The sequence below is a fragment of the Aplidium turbinatum genome, chromosome 2, assembly GCF_918807975.1.
Source record: "Aplidium turbinatum chromosome 2, kaAplTurb1.1, whole genome shotgun sequence".
Classification (NCBI taxonomy): domain Eukaryota; kingdom Metazoa; phylum Chordata; class Ascidiacea; order Aplousobranchia; family Polyclinidae; genus Aplidium; species Aplidium turbinatum.
The window spans coordinates 23,087,992-23,113,263 of NC_137473.1; the positions used below are offsets into that span (position 1 = coordinate 23,087,992).

The following is a 25,272-nucleotide window of genomic DNA, read 5'->3' on the forward strand; positions in this document are numbered from 1 at the left end:
ATTTGACACCAACATAAGGGAAAGATGGCAAAACCTAAAGGTTTAAAATATACATCGATAAAACAGTGTTACCACTATCTTAAAATTGCACAGCCACCAAACCTAGAAGCGAGATAGAAAAAAAACTTTTTTTTGTGAAAATATAGCCTACTACAATTACAATAAACACTTGCAAGTGCAAGGGCAATTAAACTTTATGACACAAAGAAGAAATCTAAAAGCTGACAAGTTTCCTAAACTTTTGCTTTGAGAGTCTTAAAAGCATTAAAAAAAAGTGATGGCATAAAAGACTCAGCAAGGCAAAAATTACAGGAAACCGGCTCAGTATGACCGCCGCACGAATTTAGAAAAAATTAATCAAAAGCAAGGATACGATAAAATAAAAAAAAATGCATGCATAGCCTACTGCTCTTTTTTCTCAGTTTCTCTCTGTTTTACAAAAAAAAACGTGCGTACAATGTTATTACCACTTGCAATAAGGGCGATTAAAACTTTAGAAAATTCAAGACCTGAAAAGTTTCTCAAACTTTGAAATTAGGTACAGTACTGTAGTCTTAAAGACAATAAGCAAAATTAAATTGTGATGTCATAAAAGAATAACTCAGCAAGACAAAACAAAGAGAAAAAATAAAGGTAAGGGTTAAGGGTAAAGGTAAGGTAAGAATAAAGAGAAGAGAAAAAAAACAAAACAAAGAGAAAAAATAAAGGTAAGGGTTAAGGGTAAAGGTAAGGTAAGAGTAAGGTAAAAAATAAAGGTAAGGGTAAAAAATTAGGGTAAGGGTTAACGGAAACTGCGAAAAAAATTTGCGAAAACTGCGATCAGCGAGGGTTAGGGTTAGAGCATAGATTAGTCTATGGTTAGGGTAAAGGTTAGCGGAAACTGCGGAAAAACGTTTGCGGAAACTGCGGAAAAATGTTTGGGGAAACTGCGATCAGCGAGGGTTAGGGTTAGAGCATAGATTACTCTATAATTAGGGTAAGGGTTAACGGAAACTGCAAAAAAAATTTGCGAAAACTGCGATCAGCGAGGGTTAGGGTTAGAGCATAGATTACTCCATGGTTAGAGTTAGCGGAAACTGCGGAAAAATGTTTGCGGAAACTGCGATCAGCGGACTTCGGTTTTGAGCTATTTTTTCTCTCGATCTTTTCAGGGGGAAATTTTAAAATGATTGCGGAAGCTGCGATCAGCGACTTCGGCTTTTTTTAATTTTTTTTCTCGATCTTTTCAAGGTACGAACTGACGGTCCGAACTGTTCATGGTACGAACTAGGTTGCATCCAATCCAATGAACAGCATGAAATCTGAAAGTGATTACCTACCAACTTCAGTAAATTTGTTGCATTTAAACTTTATTCCACTTTTAAATCCAAACTCCTTGATAGCCTCAAGAGCTTCTTCTTCAGTAGAAAAGAAATTCTTCCTTCAGCCATGTTTTTTTCGAGGAAATGATTTTTCACCTCTGAAAAACTTCGAGAAAATGATTTTCACCTCTGAAAAACTTCAACCAAACACTTTAGCTTTTTCGCAGTCACGCGTGATTGCGTCGACCAGTGGAAGATGAATCGTAGACTATGTCACGCATGATTGCGTCGACCAGTGGAATATGTTAAAGTGCCTACCTTGCAAACGGTAAGCACTTTAACAGCAAAGTTTCAGTAACTGTCAAGAAACCTCGAGCCAATCAGAAGCTACGGTTTAAGTCACGTAAAAAATGGTGAAAAGAAGATGATAGAAAGCAAATTAAGTGATGGATTTTTTGTCAGCTGGTTGGCTTAGGGGTTAGGGTTAGGGCTAGAAAGTAGTCATATCATTCACATGGGTTCGATTCCCACCACTGCTATTGATCTTTTTCTTCTGTAATTACCAAATAAAGTTCAAAACAAGCATTAACTCTCTGGATGAGTGCTAGAATGGTCACAATTGGACGGTAGCCTCTTATAATATGTTCTGATTGGTTGGCGGTTCACGGACAACAAAGCTTCTGATTGGCTCGAGGTTTCTTGACAGTTACTGAAACTTTGCTGTTAAAGTGCTTACCCTTGCAAACCTCGCAAACCACGAGGTTGCCAGATGGTATTTTTTTTAATTATATATATTTTTTTAATTTCTTTGCGTTTTATTTATCAGGTGCATGTTTTTTAAAACCCTTTTGAATATGTTATTTGTTTAGTGTTTATGTATTACTTTTATCAATAAAAAGATGTCAAAATCTCTGCTTTGTTGGTTATGGTTAGTTTTGATATAAATACATTTTAAGCAATGCCTTTGCGATCAACATTTGTGAGATGTTGAAAGGTAATATTAACGCAATATTTGGTAGTCAGATATTCGGGAATCAGCACTCAATCCCTTAGACCAGACTGTGCTTAGACCATGGTTGGGTGAGTTCACTAATCACTGGTTCTCTAAAAACGGAGCTGCATATGATAAATAAAACTTAACTTTTGCAGGTGACCGTAGTTCCAGGGCTACGCCGTGTGACACACAACGAAAAAATTCCTGATGATAAGTTTTTGTGTGTGTTTAGAATGTAAGGAATTTTTTGTAAACGAAACCGGTTTTTCCAAAAGTTTTGGTCATTTGAAGTGTGTTTAAAATACCTGTATGCTTTGCCTTTGGCTCCTTTTTGGGCTACTTGTAAAAAAAAATTGGTTTGATTTTGGGATTGGTTTGAAACGTGTTTTGGCTGGGCAATTTTGTGGAATCTGGCAACTCTGCAAGGTTTGTTTTTTTAAATGTAGCAAACCTCGCAAATCTTGAGAAAGGTTTCTACAATGATGCCGATGAGGTTTTCAACTGTTTATAGTTTGCATAAAATAGATAGGCCAAGACTACAGACAACCTTACCATTACTTGCTGCTAGTCTAAATCTATCTTCTTTAGGGAGACTATGAAAACCTATTGAGGTAGGCTTTCAAATGCAGAAACCTTCTCAGGCTTTGCGAGGAATTCGGAGTTTGCGACATTTAAAGACGCCCACTGAGAAAACCTCATAACTATCAATTGAAAAATGCACAAACCTTTCTCAAAGTCATAGCCTAGATCAATGGTTCTTAACCAGGGTTCGATCGAACCCCTGGGGTTCGACGAAGCTGTTTTAGGGGTTCGGCGCGAACGTCCTCTGAAATATTAACACACGGCCTACAGAATGGTATATCAGCGAATATTTTTTGAAAATATTGTCCAGTCGAAACTTGATTGCGGCTTACGTGATGGTAAATAAACAATTAAATATCTGTGTGTTTGACAATAGAAATGTGTTTGAATGGTAGAAATGTAATAGAAGATGAAGAGCAAATGAGTGCTTTCCAGAGGAAATTGTAGTTGTGGTGGCATTGGCAATAACAACTTAGCTAACTTCCCACGTCTGGACGAGGTATTAAATAGTTCCGATACAGTAATTAATGGCGAAGTTGCAGAAGTTCAGAGGCTTATGCCAGTACTTACTCAGCATTTGCAGAAGTCGCAAAATTTATTTCAAAACTACTTTCCTGAATAAACGCAATATCCAGCATGGATATGTCAACCATTTGCTTATGATACTACAACAGCGGATATCAACAGTCTATAAAAGATAGAAAAAAGAAACTTCAACGCAACAAATCTTCAAACGTTTTGGAATCAGGGGCGGCGCCAGCAAAAAATGAGTGGGGTGGACAAAAAGATTTCAAGGTAATATACTACCGTAAAGTATAGTCACTAAGATTACCGATTGCGATGTGACTCATTGCAGCTCGGTTGTGAAATTTATTGAAAAATAAACAAAGGAAATTGAAAGGGAGCAAAAGCTCGTTTTCCATTGACCGCACTCCAATTTATGAATAAAAGAATAGAATGGGGCCAAACGCTCCCATGCATTTCCTCTGCGGTCCATAGAATTGTTGACTACGATCTTGATGTTAGCAAGCTTGTTGTTATTTTATGTCATGGAGCTGCTGCAATGATAGGCGGCCTCATAAAAATTTATTGGGTGGCCCTTAAGCAGAATTTAAAAAAACCTGGCTATTACCCAATAATACCCATAGCCATAGGTTAAGAATCACTATGCACTAAAGTTTTATTTTGCGCTCGCAAGTCAGTTTAAAAGCTTTCACCAATTTTTGAGGACCAGTGTTATCGGCAATATCTCGCTCACTGCTGATCTGCACCACATGTTCCAGTCTTGGTGATGACATAGCAGGTCGCAGATAATAATAGTTTATTGTCTTAACTTTGCTGGGATACTTTCACAAGATGCCACAGTCATGAGCAAAAGTAGCAATAATTTGAAACAAATCGCTGCACAAATGATTTAAGATTGTTTTGTCCACACAATTTCAAAAGTGAAGGCAAAAACAAATTTGATGGAGACATGTGCGTGAAATAAAATGCAGCTGCATTTGACATTAATTCACATGCTTGATCCGAGTAACGCATTTTAAGTTCATTTAGCATTGTGTCAAAGGATAAAGAAAAATCTCTTCTTAACTTTTCTGTAATGGATTCAGATTCACTCCACGGAAAACTGTTGCAACCTATCAATTATACCTGACCATCTCGGAAATGGCTTGGTGGGTAGCGGCATCGCTTAGCCGGCGTGGTGGTTTCACTGGTAATTTGATTTGGTAAATTTGGCGGAAACTCCGCCAAAGCAATGTTTGCGGAAACTCCGATCAACCCTAACCCTTAACCCTTTTAAAATGTTTGCGGAAACTCCGATCAGCGACTTCGGCTTTTTTAATTTTTTCTCTCTATCTTTTCAGGGTACGAATTGTTCAGGGTACGAATTAGGTTGCACCCTAAGACTAGCAGTAACAAATTCAGTTTGCTTGATGCGGAACAACAAACCAGTAGCTACACCATTACCTTCGTTTGACATTTGTTGACAGCAGTGCTGGATATAGGCTACATAAATAACAACATCCAGATCATTTGAACGTGCAGACCATCCAGTAGCCTATCAGATAACGAGTACAATGCATTTTTTCCAGACGTGATTCCCTCCTTTTTCAAATGCTCTTTACACAAAAAATGTCTCTTGGGAACAGTCTACAAAGCGGTAGATGTTAACAATTGTTTCAAAAATTGTTTTGACTGTTGCTACGTTTTCAACACTGTGTCCAAGCACAAGCTTTAATCGGTGTGCAAAACAATGAAAATGTACTGACAGTTTGGCACCCGCTGCAACTATGTGTTGCTGAACACCTTCATCCTTGCCTGACATGTTGGTGGCCCCATCAAAACCTTTGCCTATTAGGTCTTTCAAAGCTTTTGTCTCAGCTGTGATAAAAGCCGTCACCTCAAAATGGTAAAATTAGACTGCAATCAATCAATACAACAGAGCGATAACAATGAAGATTTTTCATTGCTACGTGTGTCAATGCTGCCAAAGTAATTCATACGTAAGAAGTTGAAATTAATTCATGACGCAGTCACTAGGCACCCCTAACCCCCTACATACACCCCCCAAGTTTTCTCATCGGATCTCGACGAATTACAAAATTGACCCTAAATAGGATTGGGGTGGACATGTCCACCCCAGTCCACCCCGTGGCGCCGCTACTGGTTTTGGTGCCAACCAATGGAGACTTATCCTCTTATTATAAGAGTTGCCCTTGAAGTTCTCATGCCATTCGTAGCCACTTATTTATGCAAGCATGCGTTTTCTATTCTGGTGTATGTTAAAGCAAAAAAACAAAGCTTGCTTGCATGCGAAGATGACATAAGGATTGCTGTTTTCGAAACAAAGCCTCGAATCTTACTATTGGTGTCAGAAAAACAACAACAGAAGTCTCATTGATACAGTAATGTTTTACTACTGTATTAAATGTGGTAGATTTTCGTTTTTGTGTTTCAGCGAAAATTTAGGTTTCAACGAAAGCTTGCAGATTAGTGTAAGGGTTCGGCAGGTTAGTAAAGGTTAAGAACCACTGGCCTAGATAGTAGTTACCATCACTAGGTAATTGTACCTCTGATTTTTACAAAACCAACTTCACTCTTTTTATATAACCCATAAAAAATACATTATTTTGTAAATAAAATAAAAAATGTCCCTTCTAATGTTGCGGATGAACGAAAAGCGGATGTAGTTACGCATCCCGGTAATCTACTGTCCCTACTCTGATTGTACAAACCTTGTGAGGTTTGCTACATTTAAAGAAGCAAACCTTGCAGAATTTCCAGATTCCACAAAATTACTAAGCCAAAAACATGTTTCAAACCAATCCCAAAAACAAACCAATTTTTTTGCAAGTAGCCCAAAAAAGAGCCAAAGCATATAGGTATTTTAAACACACTTCAAATGACCAAAACTTCGTTGTGTGTCACACGGCGTAGCCCAGGGCAGGAAGGATGCAACCTAGTTCGTACCCTGAACAGTTCGTACCCTCAGTTCGTAGCCTGAAAAAATTGAGGGAAAAAATTAAAAAAAGCCGAAGTCGCTGATCGCAGCTTCCGCAAACATTTTAAAATTTTCCCCCTGAAAAGATCAAGAGAAAGATAGCACAAAGCCAAAGTCGCTGATCGCAGTTTCCGCAAACATTTTTCCGCAGTTTCCGCTAACCCTAACTATAGACTAATCTATGCTCTAACCCTAACCTTCGCTGATCGCAGTTTCGGCAAACATTTTTCCGTAGTTTCCGCTAACCTTTACCCTAACTCTAATCATAAAGTAATCTATGCTCTAACCCTAACCCTCGCTGATCGCAGTTTTCGCAAACATTTTTTGCAGTTTCCGCTAACCTTTACCCTAACTCTAACCATAAAGTAATCTATGCTCTAACCCTCGTTGATCGCAGTTTCCGCTTACCCTAACTCTAACAATCGAGTAATCTATGTTCTCTAACCCTAACCCTCGCTGATCGCAGTTTCCGCTAACCTTTACCCTAGCCATAATCTATACTCTAACCCTAACCCTATTTTTTGCAGCAGACAAAATAATGGTTTTCTCTCTCTCTTCTCGCTGATCGCAGTTTTCGCAAATATTTTTCCGCAGTTTCATTTTTCCGCAGTTTCCGCTAACCCTAACCTTCGAGTTTGTTTGCGGAAACTACAATCAGCAAGTTCGGCTTTGTGCCATTAAATAGACCTTTTGCACATTCAAAATCACCAGAGCGTGACGTTTGAGTTACGCGGAGTCTGAGGGTTGAGAATCGCTTGTTTACTACGGTTTATGAAGGCGTTTCTTGTTATTGCAAGCAAGCGTGAGGTCGGTGGCAGGTGAAAGTAAATTTTTTGTGTTTATGAATTGTTGTAGATTATCGGCACACTTCAATTCTTGTTCGTTTTAATCATAGTGTTGGCTAACAGACTAGGAAAGGCAATTTAGGACGCCATTGTGAAGCGTGTGCATTTTGACCGGGAATTATGGACCACGATAGTGGCACCTTGTCTTGCAACATTTTATTTTCATTCTGCATAACATAATATGCAACGAACCAACCACATTTTATTGATGATACCAAGCATAGTCACTGGTATTTTCCTGTCGAAGATGTGAAATTGACAAATTTTTATGAATGAGATGGCGTGCAATACTTCGTTTATTCAACACTTCGTCCTCACTCATTTGAGGCCTTCTGCCTAGGAACGGTGATATTCAAATGTAGACCAATACCATGTAGGCTAAGTCTTTTTCTATAAGAAACCCTTTATCGGCCATAACAGCATCATGACGTGCAGTTCATTAGCAGCTATTTTCTGCTTCAAAAGGTGAAAAAATCCACTCCTCTGATATATTTCTTTGTCACTCACATTACCGGTACCAGTGTACAACTGAAATACAAACATATTACCCCCATTTGGATCAACTCCCACTAATGACTAATGCCTTTGCAGTGTTCGTACTTTTATAGTTCGAGTACGTTTGCGACTGACGGTGAAGTGAGGACAGTGTTTTGAGACGTAGGCCTACTTCAGTGCAGTCGATGATGATCATGGTGCTTGGGTAGTCCTTTTTGAAGTCTGGCTTCATGGTTGCTATGATAACGTCACGATGAGTTAATATGTTCAAACCAATCAACCTTAAATACATGAGGTGCATTCATGAATGAAAAATACGATGTACAGTACAGTACGAATGCAGAACTAATACCAAACCTTGTGCTTTAAGTCTGTATAAAACAAACCCAGGCGAAGCTTCAACACCAGCAAAAATTCAATCTTCCACCGCTAATCGATGTAGATGCAGTGCTCCTGTAGCATTTTGAGGTATTTCGAAAGTAGCCTCGTCATTAAGTTCTGCATCAATATTTTGATTTGCATGCCTAGCTTTTGAAGCTGTATAATATAAGAAATTCTTCCTATCTTTGCCTGGCAAGATCGCTTCCAATACAGCAAAGAACTGGTCGAAGGTTTACACTTCTGTAGCCTAAGTTTACAACTTAAAAGAGTTTTATTTTCTGGCAAATTATACTGAAACACTGATACACGCCTGTAAAGACTACAAAACAACAGCTAAAGCAAACGTTAAACAATTTATTCGCCTGCAAACTACGCCACTAACCCTATCGCACAGCATTGTGAACAGCGACTAGTCGTTCACGACTCCAACGTCACGCTCTGTTGGTTTGTTATGCAAAAGGTCTATTGCGATCAGCGACTTCGGCTTTTTTAATTTTTTCTCTCAATCTTTTCAGGGTACAAACTGAGGGTACGAAGTGTTCAGGGTACGAACTAGGTTGCACCCGGGCAGGAACTACTGTCGCCTGCAAAAGTTATGTTTTATTTATCGTCTGCAGCCCGGTTTTTAGAAAACCAATAATTAGTGAACTCACCCAACCATGGTCTAAGGGATGAAGTACTGATTTCCGAATGTCTGACTACCAAATACTGCGTAATATTAACTTTAAATATCTCACAAATGTTAATCACAAAGGCATTGCTTTAAATGTATTTATATCAAAACTAACCATAACCAACAAAGCAGAGATTTTGATATCTTTTTATAGATGAGAATAGAACTCCAACATCAACACTAAACAAATAACATATTGAAAAGGGTTTTAAAAAACATGCACCCGATGAATAAAGTGCCAGGAAATTAAAAAAAATACAATAAAAAATACCATCTGGCAACCTTGTGGTTTGCTACGTTTGCGAGGTTTGCTGGTAGGCACTTTAACACTACCCACTGGTCGAAGAGGTACGCAATCATGCGTGACATGTTCATTCGCGATTCAGCTGATTTCAGTCATGTGACTCGTGACGTGATATTCTGATCGAAAAATTTTGATACAAAGAAATTTAACTGAGTGCTTCACCACAACCACCGTTGCCTAATGGTTAGGGCAGAGGAGTATAGTAATTTCGATTTCGTGGGTTCGATTCCCACCCTCTGCTAATACTATTTTTTCTTCTGCAACTGAACTGAGTGCAAGAAGGATCTTAATGGTAGCCACTTTAACAAGTCGAAATTGTTACTAAAACACAAATATTGATTGAACATGTCACGCATGATTGCGTACCTCTTCGACCAGTGGGTAATGTTAAAGTGCCTACCAGGTTTGCTACCACGGTTTGCTAGGTTTGCTTCAATTAAAGACGGCCTTCGGAGGCTACCTACTACGTGCACAGTGCACACATTCAGTCGAACATGATGTTTGACTTTTCTTCGTATCTTTTTGCAAAACGTCAAGTCGCGCATGCATAATAAACATAGGAAGACGGTAGCGATAAAACATGACTAATTGCAAAACTAAAACTAGAGATGTACCGATATATATATATCGGTATACGGTACGGTATCTCTAGATATATCGGTGATAGCGGCCATTTGATTGATTGATTGAATCTTTATCCTCGGACTGGGAAAGCTTCTTGCAGAGCTTAATCCTGGCAGTTTCGCATACTTATAGAGGCTTTGAATCACTGACGCAGGCCCGGTCACCGAGATTGACAGAGTGAAGTTTTCCGATTGTTGAAGTCTTGTTGCCGGGGAATTATTCCATCCATTAGATGCCGCTGAATGGAGAGCAGTCCTTAACATGCATTGCTCAAGCGCATGCCCTGAGAGTCAAACCAGCGCCGCTTGATCTTGAAGCTTCTTCTTTCCAGAAGTGACGCGCTAACCAATTGAGCTATCGGGGCATTTGTTGAGTATCTGCAAAATTGGGCCAATACTAAACATGTAAAAAGGCGTTTACTGCGGATTTTCTACAGAAGCAAAGATAGAGATTTTTTGAAGTAGTAACTAACGTCACATTGATGTAGAAAAATGGATGCAACCTAGTTCGTACCTTGAACAGTTCGGACCCTCAGTTCGTACTCTGAAAAGATCGAGAGAAAAAATTAAAAAAAGCGGAAGTCGCTGATCGCAGTTTCCGCAAACATTTTAAAATTTTCCCCCTGAAAAGATCGAGAAAAAGATAGCACAAAGCCGAAGTCGCTGATCGCAGTTTTTGCTAACCCTAACTCCAACCATGCTCTAACCCTAACCCTCGCTGATCGCAGTTTCCGCAAACATTTTCCCGTAGTTTCCGCTAACCTTTACCCTAACTCTAACTATAGAGTAATCTATGCTCTAACCGTAACCCTCGCTGATCGCAGTTTCCTCAAACATTTTTCCGCAGTTTCCGCTATCCTTTACCCTAACTAAAGAACAATCTATACTCTAACCCTAACCCTCGCTGATCGCAGTTTCCGCAAACATTTTTCCGTAGTTTCCGCTCACCTTTACCCTAACTATAGAGCAATCTATGCTCTAGTCCAGTGTTTCCCAAACATTTTTTTAATAGCGCCCCCCTGGACAACAAACAGAGTATCAAACGCCCCCTCGACAAAAAAAGTAAAATCAAAGTTATTTTCCATTCATCACAACTTAAAGTCCAACATTAATGAGACGGATGAGGTTGGTGCAATGTCATCAGTCATCGGGTTTCAGTTTGGATAGGAACAATCTTAAGTCTCCCAGTCTAACTATGTCAAGACGGTTTCTTTTGTTATCTAGCAGCGTTTTCACGGCACTGAAAGCTCCACCAAGTATGAGCTGGGAAAGGCAATGATAAAAGCACGTGAGGGTATTTCTCTTTGATTTGGTTCTGTAGCCAGAACGATTGATACGAGATATTGAACTTCGGTTTGAGTGCAAAATCGCTTTGCAATGTTATCAGTTCCTCCTCAAGAATTCCATGTTCGGAAATATCACAGAATGGGTCGATTATCCAGTCATGGATTTCTAACTGGAATACATTCTGGAATCGAACTCCCATGCCTTTGTGTACTTCTTCAAGATGATTGCTGCACGTTTCTACATCAACATCAGATATGCCTTTGTCACTGGTATCAAGTTGATGCAAACTGGATAATTGGAAAAATTCTCGTCTAGCTAAATTTCGCTGATACAACACGAGCTTATTTCGTTACCCTGAAGGGATAATTTTAATTCATTAAATTTGGAAAATATGTCTGACAAGTTTCATTTCTCACAACCAGGCCGTCATTCGTAAGGCCAGGGCCACAACTATTTAGAAATTCTACGATGGTTTCAAACAGCGAATAAAATCGTGCAAGGCAATTTCTCTTGGAAAGCCATCGTACTTTGATGTGGAGTAGTAAGCGCTCAAAAGCTTCATCATTCTCATTGCACAATCGTTTGAATAAGCGTGTATTCAGAGCGTGCGCTTTAATTTTATTCACTGCTTTGATGACAGTCTTCAAAGATAAATTAAGACGAACGCTAGATCAAAATACTCTCGGATTGTAAGATCGGATTTGCGTAATCGCAGTGTTTCAAATTGTCATGCGTTACGTGATGACCTCAACTAACTTGTAAGGCAATGCGAAGCGACATTGCCAACCTAATTGCCACAATATCTGCCACAGAGCTCTTATAGTCACCGTCTTCTTTTGTATTTCTTTGAAGCGAAACATGACAAAAAATGCTTTGCAATCCTCTTCTTGTAACTGCCACGATTTACTCTCAGCGCCCCCCAATTGCCCACTTTATAGCCAGCGCCCCCTTCATGGTTGCAAACGCCCCCAGGGGGGCGCTGGCGCCCACTTTGGGAACCACTGCTCTAGTCTAACCCTAACCCTCGCCTGGGTTTTTTTTTTCGCTGACACTTTTCGGTCATTTGTCCGAAATGACTTGAAAAAATTCGGTCATTTTTTATTTATTTCGGTCATTTTTTCTGATGAAAATATTTCCTTTCAAGTAGCTGATACAAACCAAAATTTGCACTTCCTGACTAGCTACAAAATAGGCGCCAACTTTTTATGCTGTATTGATACATAAAACAATAGATGAACTAGCGATCGGCAGCAGGACAACATTTTTTGAATGCAAACTGCAACAGCTTCGCGATGAATAATCACTAGAACGAGTAGGATGCTACAATTCCACACCAGACAAAATCTGTCATTTTTACATTGATTTAACGTCTGCAGATGTTGAATCAATGTAAAAATGACTGATTTTGCTGCCTGCGACAACAAAAATCTACCATTTTGTGTCGATTCAATGTCATCAGATGTTGAATGCACCCAAAAACAACATAATTTGCTACGTAGACGGAGCGTGCGTTTAGCTTTATGCGCTTGCAAACAGACTCGATGTTGCTTTCGAAAGTCGAAACCTCTACAGTGAATTGTCGCGGCAGTGAATCACTCGCTGTGAAAATGAACTTGAAGTCTCGGCACGACGTAACCACCAACCAACGCAACAAGGGCTGGTACACACCGCATTGTGCACATGCGGAATAATCAACGCAACAACGGACTCGCGCAAACTGCATGGCGCACACACGACCGTTGCCATAGAAACCTGATCAAAGGCGGGAATGTGCGCATCTTTTGTTTCATCTGCAACATGAAAACAGGTCAGTCATAAAGTTGAAAGCAGGTCAGTCATAAGTTGCGATATTGTAGTGAAAAGGGAGCTATGTCAAGTCGAAAACTTAATCAAACGTTTCTCCGTGACTATTTTTCAAGGGCTGTTTACGGATGTCAGCAACTTTTAAATTTATTCAAGGTGACGTGCTGTTGAATTGATGTAGGCTAAACGTGAATGATTTTACTTTCAACAGGTACATTTTCAAGCGTATAATCAAGTTAGTATTTGCATTCCATTTTCAAGACATTGTCATTCCATTTACAGTATATTATACCTTTTACTTTTTAGTAAACCTTTTCGTCTCTTGTTTCATGGTAATAAATCTAATTCGTTGCTAAACTTTATGTTGTGCTTAGCTTAAAGAGTCGCAGTCCATCAACCGCTAGCCTACGCAGACGCATGGCATGTGTTTGCTTAACCGAAGTGGTCGAGTTTTGTTTATAATACAGTAATTAACGGGAGGTCGAACGTAGCGATAACTCCGAGTGTGGCAATAAAAGCAATCCTAGTGTGACGACATAATTATGTCATCCATTTGCGTGACATTTTGCTGAATTTACCTTGCTGCTGATGAAACACGCTTTCGCTCCCACGGCCAAAAAAATAGTTAGGCGCCTATGAGCTACAACATTAAGTTTCGCTGAGAAACGTCGTCGTGTTTTATCTGAGAAAACTTTCTTCAACGTTCATCAGCGAAACTCAACCTTGCAACACTTGGCCGAATTGACTATGTATTTTTTCGGACATTTTGACCGAATTGACTATATTTTTTTCGGACATTTTGCTAAAAAATCGGTCAATGACCGATAAATGACCGAAAAAAAAAACCCAGACCCTCGCTGATCGCAGTTTCCGCAAACATTTTTCCGCAGTTTTTGCTAACCGCAGTTTCGGCTTACCCTAACTCTAACCATCGAGTAATCTATGCCCTCAAACCCTAACCCTCGCTGATCGCAGTTTCCGCAAATATTTTTCCGCAGTTTTGCAGTTTCCGCTAACCGCGGTTTCCGCTAACCCTGACCCTCGAGTTTGTTTGCGGAAACTCCGATCAGCGGCTTCGGCTTTGTGCTATTAAACTGCGATCAGCGACTTCGACTTTTTTCTCTCGATCTTTTCAGGGTACGAACTGAGGGTCCGAACTGTTCAGGGTACGAACTAGGTTGCACCCTAGAAAAATAACAACCTGTTCAAATTTTTGATAGCCTACCTCACACTCCCATGACTTCTTGCATGCACCTTTTCACATTGGTTGCTTGCAGTGATTCTTTCACTCAAACAAGTAGATATAGTTCAAGATAAAGTAATTAAGCATGATGACTGACGTTACGTTAAAAGTGGTGTGTCCGCCGTGAGACTTAATTTGTCCACCGAGATAGCTGCTCAGACCGGACACGTTTGTCCGCTGTCAACAAAATCGAATTTCTAGGCCTGCAACCTATTTCTTCCCCGGAAAAGATCAAGAGAAATTTTGAAGTGCTTGCGGCAACTTCGATCAGCAACTTCGGTTTTGTTGTATTTTTTTCTCGATCTTTTCAGGGTACGAAATGGAGGTACGAAGTGTTCAGGGAACAAAATAGGTTGCACCCCCTGATATCAGCTAATTTACTTCACTGAAACAATAACTTCCTCATTTGCACTAGATAGGTATGAGAAGGTAAACGCAAACCTGCCTACCCAAATAATCCCTACGAATTCTGTAAATAAACAGAAGTCGTCACTGGATTTAGGAAGTCATTGAATTGTTTTTTTTCCAAATTGACCTGTCCGCATCAGATTCTCCAAAGCGTCCGATTCCGAATACATTTTTGCTTGGTAAATCCATGACATCACTCAAGGAGCAATTTTATTTTGACATTGTTTGATGTTGTGTGTGTTTGAATTATAAAACCAACACTTTGTTTCAAGATTGCGTATGGACAACTTTTTTTATTAAAACGAGTAAAACGTGCTCTTGAATACAGTGGTGCCGAAGTAGTGGGGGATGGGAGGGATATATCCCCCCAATATTTTGGCAGCATCCCCCCCCAATAATTTAGAAAAAGTTATTTGCTATGAAGTTGTACTTCGATTTAGTTGTTTGCAAGCATTTCAAATTGCTGTTGTTTTTTCTTTTATTGATGTTTGATCACAGTTCTAAATTGTCTTGGATTTGACGCTAGACAATGAAGGACTTTCATTGAAGGTATTAAGGACGAGTTGGACCTGGCTACGGCACTGCAGTAATGCTTATGAGGGGACTCATTGTATTAATCTCCTGTGCAGGTCTTGTGTCTCTGGTATGCAATGGATTGCTTGTGTCTCCTGTGTTAAATCGCAGCTATTAACGGGTCATCAATTAGCCTATAATTATTAACCAGAGGTGGGCACCCGCTACTTTTAAAGTAGCGCGCTACCCGCTACCGCTACTTGGGCCAAAATAGCGCGCACTACCGCTACCCGCTACCAATTTACAAAAGTAGCGCGCTACCCGCTACTCGGGCCAAAGTAGCGCGCGCTACCGCTACTTTTGTCTAAAGTGACACTAGGAAACACTCAAGTCCCTAGTGACGCAAAAATGACTTTGAAAATGAATGTTATCATTTGTTTACGCTGTCATTTTAACGTCGTTATAGAAAACACATTCTAAGGGAAATTTATTGTTATGCATCTTTCAAAAACACGAGCATTTCAAAATGAGAGTCATTAAGTCCTGCCTGCTTTCGCTTAAGCACATCTTTTCCAACAGAGAAAGGTCTCTCCACCGCAGCACTGGAAGGAATGGGGGTGTTGTATTTAATGAACAGATGTTTCAACTTGGTATTCAAAAAGCTCAAGAACTTGCTCTTGTCCGAAAAAAGGCGTCCATAATTGCTGCTTCCTTCTGCATCGACGTTTCAAAGGATGGCGCCAATACACCAAAAAATTCTTCCTCGGAGTTATGACTGGCAGTAGCGCACCCAGAAATAAATTTAGGGGGGGCTAATTCAGAAATGTCGGCCAAGTGATTTGCGACAATAGGCCAACGCCCATTCCTTTGATTAATATTAAAGGCACTCACGGCCCACAACCCACCGGTTGCCAAATGCCACTACATCAGGATTCGTTCTCTCAATCAGTTTAAAAGTTGGCCGAGTGAACCCCATGCATCCTCAACCAATCTTCTATAGATCTCGACTTTTTCGTCATGTATGACAAAATAGAATTAGCTTTCTGTTTGCAAACACATATTAAGGCAAAAACAATAACTAGCACGAAAACAGTTTGTAACAAAACACTAATTTCGTAAACAGTAAATTTGATGTGGACATTTTCCTACTTATAAAACATTCAAAATTAGTTCGTATTTTTCAACTAAAGTCCCGGACGCGTTTGTCTCTCTGCTCAAATGTCGTATAAAGTTTTACACAGGCCCGGATTTAGGGGGCAGAGGGTGCAGGTGCCCCGGGCCCCCCTTTTGAAGGACCATCCGACGTGGAAATAATGTAATTTTGTGTTATTATTTTTCTTTCTTTCAACCTTTGAAGTTTCTGCAAAATGCTGTGCAGTGCTAGATTAATGCTACTGTAGACGTAAAGGTGGTTTTTGCTCGGGGGCCCACCGATCTAAAAGTGCCCCGGGCCCCCATCAGCTAAATCCGGTCCTGGTTTCGCAGTGCGTCAGTATCATCAGTGGAAACGTAGTGCAGAAATTGTAGCCATGACGTCTTGAAGGAGGGATGAAGACATGATGCCATAACGCATTTTATGTCATTGAAGCACTTGTTGAACTTCACCCCTTCAAGGACTTTCACTTTCAACTCCTCACAGGTCACAAAATCACTGATCTTGGTCAACTTCTCCGCGCAAATTGTGATGGTTGAAAGCAAGACTCCGTAATACGCCTTGGACTCGCCCTGGAAAATGTCTAAAGCCTGGCAGATAGGCTTCATCACACGGAGATGTTCACCGAAGAAGTTGACGTCAGCTAGAAAAGACCGAAACTTTGCAACCAAACCGATTATATAGCTGCTTGACCACGCCAGTATTGCCAAAAAAACAAGCATTTTTTAAAATGTAATTTAAAAAGTAGCAGGTAGCGGAGTGCGACTGAAAAAAAGTAGCGCCTCTCCCGCTACTTTGGAGAAAAAAATAGCGCCACTACTGCAGCCGCTACTTCAACTAAAAGTAGCGCCGCTACCGCTACTTTTACCAAAAAAGTAGCACGCTACTGCCCACCTCTGTTATTAACGTTATGTATAACTTCAAACAACTGTATTTAAGAAATGGCAGACAATTTTTGAGTAATAAACATATAATTTTATTGTCAAATAAATAAATATTTTGGAAAAAGAAGTTTCACTAAGTGTGTTTGCCATTTGCGTCGATAACAAATTGGAGATGCTTTGAAAAGGACCTGCAAGAGTCATGAATAACTCTGAGGTATTTTGGCTCATTCTTTTTTCAGATTAGCCTTCAGCGTTTCCAAACTTTGGTGATGTTTAGTCGAAACCTTACTCTCCAGGTAAGACCATATGCCAAAGTCTAGGGTTTCAGGTCTGGGGATGAAGGAGGCCATTCTTCCTTAGAAAGTAAAGAACGGCACATTGTCTGAAAGCCAGTTTTGCGTTCTGTTAGCTCCATGTGAAGGGGCAGAATCTTGTTGAAATTACCAATTACGTTTTTTGAAGTGTTTCTTTGCCCAAGACAACAATGAACCCTTAAGAATATAGTTTTCTTGGTTCAATTTCACTCCTTGGTCCACAAAAATCAATGGACTCCTTCCTGACCAATGGACTTCCTAACCCTGGCCCACACCATCACTGATGCCACCCCATCACTGATGCCACCCCTTGTCTCCGAGTGACTACCCGGGTTCCACGTCACCATCTCATGATCAAACACCATCATTCTGACTGTTAAAATGATGCTGGACATCAGAATTCTGGCTCTGGAGAGCAGAGTGGAGAGCTCGTGAGAGCAGAATTCTGGCTCTGGAGAGACGTTTCCCAATGGTATTGGCATTTAGCAACTGTTTCTTCATGTGTTTGAATCAGCTCATCTTAAAAATCCTTCTTGAGAACTGTGAACATGGTTCCATAGGCCACGTTCGCCTTCTTTGCCAGTTTTTGAATTGGATTTCTTGTAACGTTAATTATTTGTGACCTTGCAGTGTCTGCTGTTCTACTTTTACGATAATCGTATCAACAACTTTGTCTAGTTAACTTACGTCTTGCGTGTTTTGTATCATTCTCTGCGCTGCACTAAGTATTCATTGGAAGGTCATTATAGATTCCCGCTGGTGGTACCAATTTTTCTTTGCTTGTTTCTTAATCTTGCAGCAGTCATTCACAAGAGCACTGGTAGCACTTTTATCTCCATGGTTTCTTATCTGTATATTATTCTGTTAGGAGCTAATTTACCGAAGTCCGGTGATTGTTTAATAAACTTAATACCGGTGCCATTAAATCTGTGTACAAAAATATGCATCCCCCCCAATGTTCGAAATCGTCTAAAATGTTGATTTATCCCCGCAATCCTCAACTAACTTCGGCACCACTGCTTGATATCCAGATTATTCCTTTCAACTCTCTGTTTGCGTTTTAAAATGGACTTGCCTGGTCCTTTCAGGAAATTTTCTGTTACTTAAAATCTCAAAATTTTGTGTCATTACAACTCATCTCTTTCTGTTGCAGACATGATGTAAATGCTTGCCTAAAATGTGGAGTGATGATGAGACTTCATTGGAGGAATTGGCTTCTGCTGTTCCTGAAGATGTACAAGAAAGATTCTTGTGGGCAGCTGGCGTGGGAAATGTAGAAATCTTGGAAGGCATATTAGCTGAAGATAGCTCTGTAATTTTCTGCAGGTTCATCTAGCTTAAATTTGACTAAAAGGCATTCCAGTATGATAGAATACTTTATTTCAAACTTTATGTTGGATAGGCTACTGTAAAGTATCATAGTGTCATAGTGTAGAATGTCACAAAATTTAGTATAAGCCAGGAATTAAAAAATGTTAAATGTATTTATAACAAAATAAATTTGATATTTAAATTTTGCCCATATATATAAATGCAATATTTAAATATAAAAATTTTGCCCAAAACCAATCATTCACATCGACAAATTTGTCAATTATCTGGCCAAATGTTTGGTATCATCAACAAATGCTTTTGCTTCATGCAGTTTTGTTTTTTTATATACCATACTTAAAAGAAAATCTTTGTAGTCATGAGACACACTATCGAGGAATTCATGAAAAACATATACGTAAACAAGTTTGATTTTTGGCAATGGCTATGGTTATTATGGTAATTGTTAGATTAGGGCGTGTTGATTTAAATTATTTTGGAACTTTGCTAGGGAACGTATATAAAAACATGTGATAATTGAAATCCAAAATTATTATTCGATTAAACAAGATTTAGCTTGGTAAATTTACGTTTATTTAACATTGCCTGAGCCGACTACGCGAAATCACATAACATTGTGACGCCCCATGATGTCACAATGCCCCAAAGGGCTTGCTGTGTTGCAGAGTTCCTTGCTGTTGTTGATTCTTTGTGCAAAACTGCAATTTCAAGTCCAGAATGCTTAGATTTATTTTTATAGGCTGCACAACTGCACTGTATTCAGGTAATGATTCTTGATAGTGCTGCTGTGTAAAGTTTTTTCTTTGTTTGGTAGTAAGATCATATTCATAAATAATTTAAGTTTTAGTTAGATGTAGGCTAGTCGTTTAGGATCAACAGGTAGCATAGCCTAGTTACCGTAGCCTAGTTACCCCGACCCGCAGAAATTGCCGTTTTTACATCGTTTCAACTTTGCTAAACGTTGAAATCATGTAGAAGAGGGAACTTTTGCTGACTAGAATACGTTGAAATTGAGAAACATTCACAGAAGCTCTTCGATTTGTTCCAAGAACCCATTTAGCCTAACAGTTCATTTTTACATTGATTCAACGTCTGAATACATTGAATTACCCAGTTGGCCTAACGTTATCACGTTATTATCGCGCTATTACCACGCTGTATTTTACTTTATTTTCAAGATTAAAATATTTACATTAACTTGTTGAAAATAAATTTAACAATGATGGCTTCTAAGAAAAGGACAAGACAAGGGACTTTGACGCATATGAGCAATCTTATTGGAACAGGTCAAGAGATGTTGCCTTCTGAGCTTCCCACTCTGAGATGTCTTCTGAGATATGGGCTACTGTTGAGAGAACGAAGCTGTGAGGATGTGAGAAACTACCCTCTATCAAATCTGGCAATGGACATATACCCTGAACTATTGAAAAGATGGGGCCAAGCAAATTGTTGTTTTGTATACCCAATTATTACGTGTATACCCAATTATTACGTGCCGACCCGCAATCTTAAAAAAGATTCGTTTGAGCTGGGAACAGGCAAAAAACATATCTCTTGGAAGAGGAAAGATTCAAGTCAAAGAGGCATTTATTGCAAAGCTTGACAGGCTTTTTGATATCCTAAATTGTAAATGTTCCGAATTTGGTTGCTCAGAAGATATTTGCAAAATACAAATTCACATAAAATGTACGTGCCCAAAGGAAAAGAAGATTCCAGGGAAAGAGCTTGCTTTTATCTACGGCCAGAGAAATAAGATCGGATCAATTGGGCCACATCAGATTGCCTTGCCAGATATACCTGAGCACAACAGGCAGGTCAAAAGACAGAAACGACAAGAAGATGAGAGAAGAAGACTGATTGTGGGGGACTTTGAAACAATTAGGGAAAAGGTTTCAATATCATCTAACGAAACCATGTCCTCCGATGATGAAAATATTGATGATGTTCAATATCTGACATCAAGCACAGAAATGCCAAGCAAATCTTGTAACAAATTACAATACAACACATTAGAAATACGTAATGTGGCTATGACGAGCATTAGATATGGTCTTGGTCTACGTGCAACGGCTGCTATGACCAGTGACCACTGCTGCCTTTATGGATGGTGGCTTGATCACACAAGAAGACAAGAGACTGGTAGTTGATCATAGTAAAGTCAAAAGAGCCCAAATAAAAGTTATGAACGATTTGGATGCAGAGTTTGATAAGTTTTGCAAGGATGGTAACATTAAATGCATCTTTTTTGACGGCCGCCAAGATATGACAAAGGTTTTAGTAAAAGCAGACAATTCGGACAGACAATTCCCGAGCATCATCAAAGAAGAGCACTATTCAGTATGCAGTGAACCAGGAGGAAGATATCTTTATCATTTCACACCTGTGAAAGGATCTTCCAATAAAAAACCTGCTGAAGTGATTGCAGATAATCTCGTGGATTTTGTTAGTTAATAAAGAGATTGACAAAAGTCTGCAGGCAATTGGAAGCGATTCTACGAACACTAATACTGGCTGGGCGGTGTTATCCATAAGGTAGAAGTCAAGCTCAGACGCAAGCTGATATGGTTGATTTGTGCCCTCCACACCAACGAGTTACCCTTAAGGCATTTAATGAAAACAATCGATGGAAAGACCTTGTCTAACAACAAGTGGACAGGTGACATTGGGAAGATGTTAGACATTGCCACAACACTTAAAGTGAATACTTCATTTGTTAAACTTCCCATTGGAGAACCCCTTATTGCTTTATCTCAAAATGTTATAACGGATCTGTCTACTGATCAAGCTTACGGATATAGAATTACCGAGGCCATTAAAACAGGAAAGCTCCCTGCTGATTTGGCTCTCCTTGAGATTGGTCCTGTGAGCCATTCCAGGTGGCTGACAACAGCAAATAGGGTTTGCAGATTATGGATCTCAAACCATGGCCTTGAAGGCAATACTCCGTATAATTTAAGAATGATGGTAGAATTTATCGTCGGGGTATATTATCCCTGTTGGTTCAATATTAAAATTAAGCACTCTTGGGTCGAAGGGCCACGTCACATTCTGCGCCAACTCCGGCTAGTCCAGATGCAAAACAAGACAGTAGTGGATGCTGTCATGCCAACCATCAAACGTTCCGCATGGTATGCATTCAGCGAAAACATCATCCAGACTCTTTTGTGCTCAGAAGACATTGAGGAGAGAAAAGCTGGAGTACAAAAGATTATAGATCTGAGGGGAGGAGATGCTGACACACTCGGAGATGTTTCAGTACGACCCAGAAAGACACCTTTGATTAACCCAGATGCTTCATCTGTAATTGAGCTAATCGACTGGTCCGACAGGGTGTACAAACCACCTTTGACTTGCAAGCTTACAATAGTAGGGTGTGTCAATTTCGGAATGGTCCGATCCCTTAACGGGGGATTTTTTCAACTTTTTTTTTAAATTATCAGGTACCGTAGCCTAATTATCATTGCCGTTTTAGGGTTAAGGGTTTGGGGTTAGGGTTAGGGGTTAGAAGTTAGGAACTCACCGAATCAGACTCACCGAATCGGACTCACCGAATAGTAGCAGACCCGTCAATTTAAAGAGTAAATTTGAATTTCAGATGGGAACTTATTTAAAAATATGTGTATGGCCGTGAATAAACCAAATCCAAATTTGTTTTTTGATTGAACAAAATTTTGCTTGGTAAATCTTTGTTTGTTTTAAATAGTGATAAAAAGACCACAAATAAAAAACATTTTATATTTTTTCCCCCGATTATTGTTTCTAATGAGACATGTGTTCTTTAATTCCATAATAATACGATGTTTATTAATTACTAGGAAGTTTTTCTCCCTTTAAAGATAATTTTTCAGGTTCCACAAGCTATTTTTTTTTCCAGATTTACATTTTTGAAAATTTTTACAGCTGTTTTTCAATATTTAACGTTATACTCGTTAGTATTATAGTATGAAGATAAGCATGTTATTGCAATTTGTTAATGTAATTTTTTCGATGAACTAATGTAAAAACATGTAGACCAAAGTTAAGTCGCCTACCAAAAACAAATCAACTAACATTAACGATTACCAACAGCAATAACCAACGATAAAATGACAATACAAAACACAAAATAATGGTATTTTCTTAACCAACAAGTTTTATCAAGTCTTGTTTTGATTCATTCCTTGACATCATGCGCCGACTTGCTACTTGGCCCCTGATGCAACCCTCACGTCTTTCATGCGTATACACTTTCCCAGCTGCCTCAGTGACTTGCTTAACACACCTTTCAATTGACTGACCATGACAAGGCCACTGTGGAACTTTCATAGGTTCGTTAATGAAGCACTTTACTTGCGCTATGTTAGAAGCCATAACCTCTGAGGCGAAAGTTCCTTAGTCACTTGAGCGTGAACTTACTTTTTTGCTTACTCTTCGACAAGAAAGAAAATCTGCCTTTACTAACCTCATATAACTCATCACTTTTTGTATCACCATACATGCTGTAGCTGATATGGCAATATGTAGTGTCTACTTTCAAGGTTTCACTGGATCTCAGTTCGACATAGCTAGGAAGCATTTTTTTTGGGCAAACTTCAATCAAATTTAAAATTGGCTCATTTGATGGTAGTGCCGTTTTTGCTGTTTCCAGTCGTCTTTTACCCATATTACTTTATTCTTTATTGCTATGTTGTAACAATGAGCATAACCTAAAATTACGGTATTATTTTTTTTCTACTTTTCTCAATGAAGATCGTTTTTAATGATTTTACTAGAGATGTACCGATATATCGGTGATATCGGCCATTTTTTGAGTATCGGTATCGGCAAATTTTGGCCGATACTAAACACGTAAAAAAAGGCGTTTGCTGGGGATTTTCTACAGAAGCAAAGATATAATTTTTTTAAAGTAGTAACTAACGTTACATTGATGTAGAAAAATAACAACCTGTTCAAATTTTTGATACGTCACACTCCCATGACTTCTTGCGCGCACGTTTTAACATTGGTTGCTTAGAATGATTCTTTCACTTAAACAAAACATTTTGTTTCAGCAGTTTTGCGTTGTTCGATTCTTAAGGAGACTCAATTTCTCCAATATTTATCATTTGTGTTTCTTTTTTACTCTCAGCAGAGTATAAAACTTGGAAAAGTTTTTCATCCGTACAACGTCATGAATTAAATTATTATATCTCAAATCGGCATAATAACGTGACATCATCTTAACGTAACAGAAATAGCGAAGAGCAAGTATCACTATAAAAAAAAACACAAAAATGCAACGCAAATAGGCAACATCAAAAGACATAGATGTTCTTTGACTTGTCAGCAGCAAGTGGTGATAACTGTGGCTGTGGGAGTTTGTTGCGCAGCCTACTTACTATGACATTGTTTAAGCTTGATGAGTTTATTACAACGAAAGGTGGAAATTAAATCACAAACTGATAGAATCAGCTTACTAAAAACAACCAAGTTACATGGGTTTTTTAAACGTTTAGCAACGTAAAAACGATACAAAATTATACATTTTTGCTACCTTGGTAGTCTTGGCCTGGCAAAAGCTTCTCAACCAAACGAGAAGCGCCCTTAGGGGTAGGACCTTTGACATACTGATATCCAATTGAACGAACCCGAACCATCAGATGTTAGGTTTTCCATCCAATTGTGGCCATTTCAGCATTCAGCCAGAGAGTTCATTATTACTTTAAACTTTTTTTGGTAAATACACAACAAACAAGAGCAATAGCAGTGGTGGGAAGCTGCATTTTTCCTTTGTTCCGAGAAACGCAACCTTGATGACGTCATGAACAGCGAAGCTTCTGATTGGTTGATGGCTCGTGGTTCAATGGGATATCAGTATGTTAAAGTGCCTACCGCCCTTAGGTTGCACATTACTTGTCAAATAGTTTTTGTACGACTACACAAATGACTTGGTTTACATTTTACATCTTATTATCAATTATGATTGCTTATTTGGAGAGTTTGCGCAAACCCTTTATTAATTTTTCAGAAACCCCAATTATGATGTAATGTTTCTTCCCTTATACCCCAGTTCTCAATCACGGTGGCCTTTCATTAATTACTAAAACCTACTATTATGACACAACATTGAGTTGGGATTGGATTCTTGAATCTTCAAGTGCCAAGGACTTCCAAATCCGTCCATTGTCACTCATAATGACGTAACAATGCCCCCTTTGGCACCTAATGTTGCCCATTTGAAGTTCCCCTTGCTGCTCTATAAATTTCCAAATTTGGTTGGTTTTGTGGCGTATTTTGGAATTTATTTATTGTAAGCGCCAAACTTGAACACAACTAATTTTGAATTTAGGGGATTTTTTGGTTTTAAAATAATTTGTCACTGTGTCAGTCGCGGTGGTGCCACGGCTTGTGTTTTAGCACAAGATCTTGTGGTTTTACTTTTGATCTTGTGCTTTAAGTTTTACCTTATTTGCGTAAAACTTAGCATTTGATATAATTACTTGCAAATACCAAAATTGCTTCTTTTTGTAACACTAAAGTATCGGCCAAAATATCGGTATCGGCCTAAAAAAGTGATATCGGTATCAGCCAAAATATTGGTATCGGTACATCTCTAGATTTTACAAATTTTATGAGTAATTTGTATTGGGAATATCCCAATGTAAATTTTTCTTTGC

General features: G+C 39.1%; 1 protein-coding gene across 1 annotated transcript in view; it reads left to right on the forward strand.

The window, feature by feature from the left end:
• The first annotated feature begins 639 nt into the window (after positions 1 to 639).
• The window catches only part of LOC145786124 (uncharacterized), a 48,023-nt gene continuing 23,390 nt past the window's right edge, over positions 640 to 25,272 (forward strand). Inside the window, exons 1-2 of the mRNA XM_082597779.1 lie at positions 640 to 707; positions 18,459 to 18,631. Of these exons, the coding sequence (XP_082453905.1) occupies positions 18,483 to 18,631 (149 nt within the window). The 5' untranslated portion in view covers positions 640 to 707; positions 18,459 to 18,482. The remainder of the gene's footprint in view (positions 708 to 18,458; positions 18,632 to 25,272) is intronic.